We start from the raw sequence: 11,310 nt of genomic DNA, 5'->3' as shown, positions 1-11,310 counted from the left end.
AAAGGATTCTATATTGTAATGCTATTAAAATGGATATTAGAGTAACTTTGCTAGTCTATAAACCTAATGCTATGCCACATACACATAATTTTTTTTAAAGAAAATGATTCCAAGTTCACTTCAAAGGCAACCATTCTCAACAATTATTCAAATTTTTATTCTCTCCAAGAAGTAATACATATACACAACATAAACACATATACACACTCATGCTTTTTCATGCTTAGAATTTGGTCAGTGACCTGAAATATTGTTCTACTTCTGCCTAGTTTGTTTTTTTTTCAGAAGTTTCTTTGCAAATTTTAAAGTACTTCATTAACAATACTCTTACAATTTATATATCTGATAAACTGCTCACTCTTGACTGAATTTCTCTTCCTACAACTAAAAAATAAAATTATCACCTGTTAAAAAAAATAAATAAATAACCTGTAGTGTAGCAAGATGGTAAGCAGACATTATATAAACTTTTTTTTTTCTCTTTTAGTTCTGTTATCTATTAATTATTTCTAGTCCTATCTTATCTGAGAATGGCCAATTCATCCCTTTTACCAATAAATGCAATGTCCTACATTATGCTCTTCATTTTGCATAATAAAAGAGTTTAACCATTGTTAAATGTTTTCTTATTTTATTTATCCAAAGCATCCAGCCAAGGAAGGAAAACTCTGGGGTCTTTAAAGAAGTCATGCCATCACCTTCATGTTCCCCAATCCTTTCACTGATTCTAAATATTCATCTGAAACCAACTCAATAATAATGCTGATGCTAAGTAGCTCTTTAAATGTGTCATCTTACTTGCCTATGAAATGTGCAATACTGATAATATTAATGTCATTTTACAAATGATATAACCGAACATCAAAAAGCTTAAATAATTTAAGCAAAATCACAAGTTTAATAAGTGCCTGAGCCAAGAGTTCAACCCAGTTTTTCTTTATATACCATACACATCTCAGCCATTCAGGAATGAGAGATGAGTCTGTGCAAATGCACATGAAATGGCAAATTAAGCCCACAAATCAATATGCTCTCTGATAACTATGTTGTTTATCAAGGAGAATATTCTGAAATTCGATTGGAAAAATAGTTTGGAGCCTAATTGTGAAGTGTATAAAATATCAGGGTTAGGAGTTATCCAAAAGTAACTTTGACAGGTTGAACATTTTTAAGGAGAAGAGTGACAAGGTCAGTCATAGTGCTTAAAAATATTATATCGGTATCATGATGAAAGATGATTTGGAGTGGGAAATGGAAAGGCTAACTAAGAGGATATTATAATAGAACCGAGAAGGTAACAAAATCTTAAAATGCAGTGATGGCCAAGGGAGTAGAAAAGACGATATGAGTAATATTCTTAAAGTATAATCAACAGAACTAGTCAACTTATATGACAAGAGAAGGAAGACATAGAAGTCAATTAGAATGCCAGGGTGTTTAATCAGGATAACAATAGAGTGTTAGGATAAAATAGGATAAAATAGAGTGATAACAACAAACAACACAGCAAAGTTGAAAGCAGAAATTGTTTTGGAAGGGAAAATGAATTGGGTTTGGGGCAAATTGAATTTGGGGTGAGGGAGAGACATCCAAGTGAAAAAAAATTCATCTGGCAAATACAAACACCAGACCAAAATACAATAAAAAGATTAGAGATGGATTTATATATTTGTAAGCCAATTGTATAAAAAGGAAAATGACTCACAAAGGTAGAAGAAATGACAAGAAAAAAAATTTAAAGAGAGGAGAGAAGAAAAGAAACATTAGGATAATACACTAGGAGATGCCTAAATTTAGAGGGTGGGAAAGGATGAGAAAACAGTGGGGCATATCATGAAAGTAAAGTGAGTAGGGGATCTAAGGGAAAGCATATTATTGAATTCAAGGAAAAAGAGAAAAGTTAAGAGAAAGGATAAGTCAACAGTACTATATGATGAAGAAGGACCAAAGCAGATATGGACTAAGACAAAAATTTTGAACTTAGCCATTATTAAAACATTGGTGGACTTGCATAGAGTAATTTCAATAGAGTGGCAGTGCTGAAAACTATATTTCAAGGAAAAGAGAAAGGAATGAGTGATGTAGTGAAGGGAATGAATTAAAATGATTCTTTAGAGGGATTATCATTAAAAGGAGTAGATATATTGGATGACTAATATAAGTGAAGTATAGGATTAAGGGAAGGTTTATAAGGATGTACAAAGGTAAAAATGTTTGCAATCAGAGAGAAGGGAGTCAACATATAAATAGAAATGGCAAATAAAAAAGAGAAAGGGATAATTAAAAGGACAAACTCCTGAAGGTAGAAGTAGATGAGATAAAAGAGTAAAGTGAAGTGCTTATCACTAAAAAAAAAAAGGGGATCTTCCTGTCCCCTAAGATTAAAGAAATAATGGATGGTCAAGACATAGAGGGTTTCTTTTTAATGTAAAGAAAGAAGATTGAGTGTGATGACAAAGTTGATTAAGCATGACTATAATAATTTTAGTTAAAAAAAAGGTGGGAGAGTCAAAATACAGAAAGATGGATGGTTGGTGGTTTATATTGTGGTCTTGAAGAGAAAGGTTTGAAACATCTTTCATAAGGATTGTTACAGGAAGTACTTAAGTGATGAACAAAAAGCTAGCCATATAGCAGTGAGGTCCCAGTTGAGATGAATTTATAATAGAGCCAATATACAAGATTCTGTGACTTCCTTCATCAGGCTTCTGGTGGGACTAGAGTAGACAGATGTAATTGTGGCCCAAAAATACAGCAAATATGAAAAGTAGAATCACAAGAAGGCAAGGATGAGATTCTAGTATTAAAAATAGTACCATATTTAAATGTGTTAAATAATGGTTCAAGAAAATAAAGCACAGAAGGAGGTGATAGGAAAAATAGAGGTAATTTAAAAGTTTATAGGCTACAGGAGTGATGAAGTTGGTGGGAGGAATGAAAAAGTGGGAGAAGCAGAATAGGAGATTGTGAACAAACACATTTGGAATGCACAGATATGTCAGCTAGCTGTTAAGCAAGTACTTTTAGAATATTGGCAGGCTGTCTCCTATCAGTGTACGTTCTGCCTCTTTAAAAAAAGAAAGTAAAAAAGGGAAAAAATCATTTAAAAAAAATGTCCACAAGAGGTACTAGATTTCCAGTTCCAATAGAGCAGTAATGAACTAAACCAGCTACACCCACGGAAAGAACTCTGGGAGATGACTATGAACCACTACATAGAATTCCCAATCCCTCTATTTTTGTCTGCCTGCATTTTTTATTTCTTTCACAGGCTAATTGTACACTATTTCAAAATTTTTGTACAGCAAAACATTGTTTGGACATTATTCATATATTGTATTTAACTTATACTTTAACATATTTACCTGCCGTCTGGGGGAAGGAGTGGGGGAAGGAGAGGAAAAGTTGGAACAAAAGGTTTTGCAATTGTCAATGCTGAAAAATTACCTATGCATATATCTTATAAGTAAAAAGCTATAATAATAAAAAAGAAGAAAAAAGAGATACTAGATTTCTAGACATATACTTTTGTTTTCAGTTCACAAAACAAAGATCTTTGACAATCACTTTTCTTATTCATACAATATTTAAAAATACAACACTCAGATGGATTATTTAATCATGAATGAAAAAATTATATAGGCATGTTTCCCTCCCACCCATTGTCTATTTCCCCTGAGCAAATATTCCTCTGTTCTGTAGCTTGAGCAAAGCTGTCTTCACCTCTTTGTTCCTCAATGTGTATACCAGGGGATTCAGCACAGGTGTGAGCACAGTATAGAAAACAGCCACAATTCCATCCACAGCATCTTTGGAGCCTGGTCTCAGATAAATAAAGACACATGGCCCAAAGAAACAGAGGACCACAATGCAGTGGGAAGCACAGGTCTGGAAGGCTTTTTTTCTGCCCTTTGCTGTGCGGATCTTCAGGATGGCATGGACAATGGACATGTAGGAAAGAAAAATCATGAAAAAACATCCAGAGGCCACTATGCCAATGTTGACAAAGATTACCATCTCATTGACTGAGGTATCTGCACAGGCCAGTTTGAGAATGGGCGGTGCATCACAGAAATAATGCTGGATCTGGTTGGGTCCACAGTAAGGCAGATGGAAGGTCAAGATAGTCTGGACAGCAGAATGTATTGAACCACTGAGCCATGTACTTCCAGTTAAAAGAGCACAAGTTTTCCCACTCATCATAGTCGCATAGTGCAAGGGATGAGTGATAGCAAGGTAACGGTCATAAGACATGACTGTGTAGAGAAAACACTCAGTGCTCCCCAGAAAATGGAAGAAATAAAATTGGGACAGACAACTGCGAAATGAGATAGCCCCACCATCTGAGGAGAGGAGACCCATGAGTATCTTGGGCACAGTGACAGTAGAGAACCACATGTCAATGAAGGAGAGGCTGGCCAGGAAATAGTACATGGGAGTGCGAAGGTGGGAATCCACCTTGATCACCAGCAAGATGAGGAGGTTCCCCACAAGAGTGAGTATATAGATCACTAAGAAAATTCCAAATAAGACAATATCTAGTTCTGGTGCATGAGGAATCCCCATGAGAATGAATGTAGTCACAATGCTCTGATTCTCCTTTTCCATTCAGACAGTGGATTCCTTTCTTAAAGGGGAAAAAAAAAGACTATATTCAAAAAGAATTCATACAACATAATGCTAAAACCTGGATTATAGACTATAGCCCCAACACCCCCCTACCAAGATTGGATTTGAGAGACTAGGTTTTTTTAAAAGCCCTAAACTTAAAATGGCTCATTAATCCCAATTCCCTTTTGCATATGACCCTAGTCTCCTTTTCTGTCAGAACCCTCCTTGACATAAAAATAGCAAAGGAAATCTCATGCAAGACCTCTGTCTCCCTGACCTAGTCTTTGAAGTGTGACTTGATCCCCCATGAATAATGGGTTATTAAGCCAAAGACATCAAGATAATTAATAATAAAAAATAAATTCTGCAGATTGTACTGAAAAAAAAAAGGGGAAGGAATGTTAGAAACTAAACCACCTAGTAAGAGCTAAGAACTCACCTCTTTCTGATGTGAATTGTCTAGACTTTTCTAGAGTCTTCACTCATCTGCTTAAAAGAAATACTAAATCATGTGGCATTATTCAAAGAAAAAATATAAACACAATTCTAGTTCAGGAAAAGGAATCATTCATTATTTTAGCAAGATTGAACAAAAAGAGGAAGGAGAAGAAATGGGCCTTGAGAGAAAGAATAAGGACTTAAATTGGTGTACAGGCCCTGGGGGAATGTATTTCTCTCTGGATCCCAGAGCTCCCTCAAAAAGGAAAACAAAAGACAAAGCAATGGATAATTTATTTTCAAATATGAAAACATATAATCTCTTATATTTCCATATGTATATGTTATTTTCTGTCAGAATCTCACAAGAAAGAGTCAGCGTTATCTCTTAATCTCTGAAATCTGAAGGTCTAAAAGCATTGAAGGAAAATTTTCTGAAACTGACTTTAAAATATTTCTTGGATGAATTGAAATTTAGCAAATATCATCCTTATCCCTAAGGGCATTCTTTATTCCCTCTTATGGTTCTAAGTACTCTTCCTGATTCCCACTTAATTTTCTAAAGGTTATTTGCAACTCATTTACCTGTGATTATAATTTAACTCAATGATTCTCAGCTGAGGATAAGAAGCAGGCTATAGAATTATTACTAAGTGTGAGTTCACAAATAAGCAAACACTTTTTGTGTAAACAGAATGTTATATACCACATGTATATTATTATTTTCAAATTGAATGAATCATATTATAAACTGTAATGCTGTAGAAACTGAGGCAAAGCAAAGATTAGAGGTTTTTAATATTTTAAGTGGAGAAGTTGGACTAGCAAATACATACAAATCAGCTGGCTTGAATGGGACTTTTGTCTCAGAGTATCCAGCAGCCAGCAAGTAATTCCAGAGGCTTTTATAGGGCTCAGTGATCAGGGAAGAAAAGGCAAGGGAGGAAAGAGCATTGGATGAGTGACAATTCCAGGAAGGAACATAACTTTTTTAATTCTGGCAGGTTGGGAGTCAAAAGCAGACTACAGGAAGTCTGAGCCAGAAAGATAGAGTACCATCTAAGTATTTGAGATAAACCATCTGGAGTTTTATGATTCTTTGAAATGCCAGAATGTCTAGAGCTCCGAAGCCCTAATTGTCTCAGTATTAATGGCCAGGGGAGGGGAGGGGAAGGGTTGCCACAAGGGAAACTGATCCAGAACAATTCAGAGAAAGTGAGGTAGAAGAATTCAGGGAAATGGAGGTACTATAATTCAGAGAAAGGAGGTATTATAATTCAGGGAAACCGAGGTATTACAATTCAGGGAAAATGAGGCAGAGAAACAGGCATAACAAAACAAATGGAAATTCATTTTAAAGTGTTATCTGAATTCTTTTTTAGTGTTATTAATTTTCTCAATCAATTTTCACAGATAGAACAACTAATACAAAAGGGACTTCATTTTTTTTAACATTATATAATCACAGACTTAGAGCAGAAAGGCATCTTTGAGATTATCTCGTCCAACTTCCTTATTTTACAAATTGGGAAGTTGAGGCTCAGAGAATTTGTTTAATGTGCCTAGGGTCACATGGTTAATGCCTAAACCAGGATTCAAATCCAGTGTTTTTGACTCCCAGTTCCATATCTATTAGTCTTTAAAAGAGAACTAATCTGAAATAGGCAGGATATTGCTGCTTTGACTCCTATCTTGAATGTGCCCTATAACTTTCCATTTTGATCCTGAGAATGATATGACTACATGGTTTCCAAATAGATGCAATTCAAAACATTTTTTCAGTTTGTATTACATGCGAAGCCCTGTAATAAATGCTAAGGTTACAAGCAAGAAAAGGGGACAAACTTTTCCCTCACAGAGTTTGCAAAGATTGGTGGAAGACAATACACAAAAGGAAGGTGAAAAGGAGGTTAGTGCTCAGAATGGAGTAGGAGTGAGCAACTAAGGAAGAGTAGTTACCAGGAAAGTGTTAAGCCTTTTTAAAAGGAAGACTGTGGGAGAAGTTTAGTTCTCTGTTCTTGTAAGAGTTAAGAAAAGAGTATTCAAAATGACTAAGGAGTCATCTTTAAAGTGATAAGATTTAAACTGATCAGTTTATCTTGAGGGTTTCATGGAGTCAAAATCAACAGAGTGATTAATGAAAAATGGAAAAAAATTGATGAGGAATATAAGCTTAACTAGATCTAGTTCTGTATTTTCCTCTCTATTATAATCAGCTCTCTTTTACATTCTTTAAAATACCTATTGTCACCTATTTATAGAATAAGGCTGTAAAATTTTATTGTTACAGGAAAATATCAAATGAAGAAGTACTATCTAGTACTGATAGTGGACATCTTCTCTGAAACTTTTAAGTCATAGAAAGTTGCTGTGAACTAAGTGATTAATTATTACACAGCTAATATATTTCAGAAATTAATTCAAGTACAAGTTTTCCTCATTTGAAGCCAGCTCTCAATCTAAGTCATATGGTGGCTCTTTGTAATTAGATGGCTATATAGAGAGAGTTTGAAGGTATCGCCGAGATGAGATAAGTCAAACCTCATCATTCAATAAGTAAGTGAGGCCTGGAAAGGTTAAATGACTGTTCAATGTCATACAGCAAAAAAAAAAAAAAAAAAAAAAAAGAAAAAGGTGGGGTTCAAAGTTTTTTCCCCTATCTTTAAATCCAATGTGCTTTTCTCTCACATAAAGTACAGAGAAATCAAAACTTTACTAAACTTTGGGTCAAAAGGCTTAGGTTTGACTCCTACTACTCTAGAATCCAATTTTGAAGTTATTCAGAAGAATTTGCTGAGAGAACTCAGTATGAGTATTTTCTCTACTATGCCATCAGAAATTTCTATATTTTAACTTAAAGGTAATAGTCACCAGAGAATGGGATTATGAGTAATATAATCAGTGTAACATTTAAAAAATCACTTTGAAGTCTTCCAGTTACCAACTGTCAACAACAAAAATGGAGGATTAGATATTTTCTTCAATCCTCATGACCTCTCAAATGTCTCCAAAATAGAATTATGTGCAAGAGATAAAATCAAGTTCTGCTATCTCCATAGTCTGTCATAAAGATCCAAAACACAATAAAAATCCAATGAACTTAAAATAGAAAACCATCCCTAACCCCTAAAGCACAACATTTACCACCGCAACCTATCGTGCTCCTGGTAGCATTAATGAAGAATTAAGCTCTTCACCCCAACCTTCATCCTTCTCTTAATACTAAGGAGACCCTAATGGCAAAAAATTTTCAAGATGTAATATTATTATAGCAATCTCTTGCCGAACCCAGTTTAATCAGAGAATTGAGAAATAAATAAAAATTACCCAGGGTATCTCTGTGGCTGTGTGGTTTTCACTAAGCTTGCAGTAAATAGTTCAAGATCCAACTGGTACCAAAACTAACTCATTCCCTAAGTCACTTGGATCAAGACAGGTGTACCATGAATTGACTGTTTTGAGAAGAGGCTGAGACACTATAATGTGATTTAATCCCTAGAGAAACCATAACCTAAAGGGAGTGATTCAGAAAATGACCAACAGGGAAAAATAAGGGCGAAGAGGAACTTACAATAGATTTTTAGGAAGAAAAAAATTAAGACTATTAGCATAATCTGCTAAATGATCAGGGAAGCTATTAATAACAGAAGGGAATATTGTCTCTCAATTAGAGAAGAAGGGGCAGCTAGGTGGCGCAGTGGATAGAGCACCAGCCCTGAATTCAGGAGGACACAAATTCAAATCTGGTCTCAGACACTTAACACTTCCTAGCTGTGTGACCCTGGGCAAGTCACTTAACCCTAGCCTCAGAGAGAAAAAAAAAAAAAAACAATTAGATAAGGAGAGTTCAGGCATTTCTAAATAAATATTGTAATACAAAGAAAAATTATTTAAAACTTGATGAAATAGGGTACACTATTCCCTAGAGAGTATGGAATCATAGGATGATGTTTTTAAATAGTCTTAAAATGAAACAAATAAATAATCATCTAATAAATCATGTTTCTAACATTATAACAGAGAAGTGAAATGAAGGCACAGAAGAGATTAATCTAGAAAAATAAATATGTGAAACTGTTTTTCCTTGACTATACTCATTACTAATAAGAGAAGGCTTCTATTGGAGGTTATTGATGGAGATATTGGGATACAATTAATACATAGTGATAATGATACAAAAAAAAAAAACAAAGCAAAACCAGGAGGCAGCCACAAAAAAAAAAGAATTAATGAAACATTTAAAAATTCATAAGAGAGTAAAGGCAGTTCAAAAGGGACATAGAGAAGCAGAATTAGCTTTGTCTTTTTTTTTTTCTATCAGTTTAAAATAATGTGCATTAGAAACTATGATGTAATTCTAGGGAAGACGGCAATGATTTTGAAGCTCTCTTGTTCTAACAATCCTTTCTATTAATAATTGTAGAGGAATATAATATTTCTTCCCTTGGATTTTAGTGAAGATATGTTAGTAATTCTAGGGCCTCTGACTTAAAAGTGTATTGTTCTGACAATCTGTCAATGATTGTAAAAGTCTTCTGGCCTAGGAATGTAATAATATTTTTTCCCTTCGATTTTAGGGAAGATATATTAGTGATCCTTAAGCCCTCTGACCTAAGAGTTCTCTTGTTCTAACAATCTGTTGATTAGAAAAGTCCTATAAACATTACTGACTGTCAAGTAAATAATCTGTTGGACAGCAATAACCAAGTTCCTGAGACAATGGTAAAATCACCCTTCAAACCTACCTCAAAGTCATAAAATTAGCAAATAAATAACATAAAACTTTGACCAATTTTGCCTTATAAATCTATCTCCTGTTTTTACATCCCTTGCTAATTTCTTTTGGAAATTAGCCCACTGCAATTGGAATTATAATTACAATATAATTTTGCCCCTTTGATGTAGTGTAGCTTCTAGGGAAATATAGCAGTAGTTTTGGGGTTCCCTGACCTTGGGAGGCTTCTGTTCTAACATTAAGTCAGTAGTCCTAAATCTTCTAGCTTTGGAATCTGTGTCAGGAAACCTCCACACCCAATCTATCTGATTCTGATCACTCCTTAATCAGATAGCTTCTGGTCTCAGTATACTAGCTATGTCACCCTGGATAAGTCACTTAACCTATTAGCCTTATTTTCTGCATCAATAAAATGGGGATAATAATAGCAATTATAATCCAAAGTTTTTGTGAGGATAAAATGAGATAATACATGGAAACAATTTTTAAAATCTTAAAGTGCCGGATTCTTGGGGGATGGAGCCAAGATGGCGGAGAAGAAACACACGACTCAGTGAACGTCCTCACTCCCTCACAACCAATTAGATAAATCAGCCTCAGAATAAGGCCAGGACTGATAGATACCACAAGGACTGGAAGCACGACTTACCAGCTGAAGAGAATCTGGAGTTTCAACAGAAAAGGTCAGTTCCCAGGGGAGGAAGAAGAGAGAGACCAGCACAGACTGTGGGGTAGTAGCACACTGCGCCCATTGCGCTGGGAAGGGCTCTGGGATCAGAGAAGCCACTGAGGTAAAGGAATCTGGCACAGGCCATTAGCTCTTCTCTGCTAATTATTTAGCAGTTCAGAAGAGAAAGCCAAAATATTTTAAAACTCAGATTAGATTTTCCCCGGATCCTGGAGGTGACTCAGCAGATCTCGGCACCAGGGGGCGTGGCCTCAGCTACCACCTGAGAATAGTTAAGAGATTGACAAGTGGGTGGATACGGCCCAAGGCAACACACACTGCCTAGTTTAGCTGGAGGGAGTGGAACTCAGCTCCAGGAAGTCCCAGAGAAGCGGAACCTTTGAACTAGGGACCACGGTTTCTGGCAGACACTTCCAGTTTGTGCACAGGGGCTTTTCACGTCACCTGCTGCAGACATCCACTCCCCACCCGGACACATAGACTAGGCTTTGTGCTGCCTTTACTGTTCAGTCTCAAATCTCAGGGAAGCCACTAAAACACAGCGCCCTTGGGGCACAGCAGTGCTAGTCACCTCTGAGGCACTTCCAGGGAGGGGGTGGGGAACTCTCTCCCAGAGCTCTATCTTAGCTCAGGCGCAGGGGCCGCTGCATCCATCCGGTCTGGGAGGAAGCTGGTAAAGAAGTAAATAAATAATTTCCTACCCCAGGGACAGACCCCAAAAGATTTTTTTAAGTATGAGCAAAAAAGCCAGAAAAACTATAGATTCCTTCTACACAGAGAAAGAGCGGGTATCCAACCCCGAGGAAGTTAACAGCAGAGAGACAGCAGATAACAACCC

General features: G+C 35.9%; 1 protein-coding gene across 1 annotated transcript; it reads right to left on the bottom strand.

The window, feature by feature from the left end:
- Window positions 1–3,666: 3,666 nt before the first annotated feature.
- LOC141559606 (olfactory receptor 10G7-like) lies at window positions 3,667–4,608 on the bottom strand. The gene has a single exon (XM_074297395.1). The coding sequence runs from the start codon at window positions 4,606–4,608 to the stop codon at window positions 3,667–3,669; it is 942 nt and encodes a 313-aa protein (XP_074153496.1).
- Window positions 4,609–11,310: the final 6,702 nt, after the last annotated feature.

Source organism: Sminthopsis crassicaudata, chromosome 3 (assembly GCF_048593235.1).
Source record: "Sminthopsis crassicaudata isolate SCR6 chromosome 3, ASM4859323v1, whole genome shotgun sequence".
Lineage (NCBI taxonomy): Eukaryota > Metazoa > Chordata > Mammalia > Dasyuromorphia > Dasyuridae > Sminthopsis > Sminthopsis crassicaudata.
The sequence above is the reverse complement of the archived record's forward strand: the minus strand, read 5'-3'. Positions and strand labels throughout refer to the sequence as shown.

What these genes read in the sequence shown, in the direction of transcription:
- LOC141559606 (XM_074297395.1), bottom strand. Translation starts at nt 4,608, where the DNA reads ATGGAAAAGGAGAATCAGAGCATTGTGACTACATTCATTCTCATGGGG.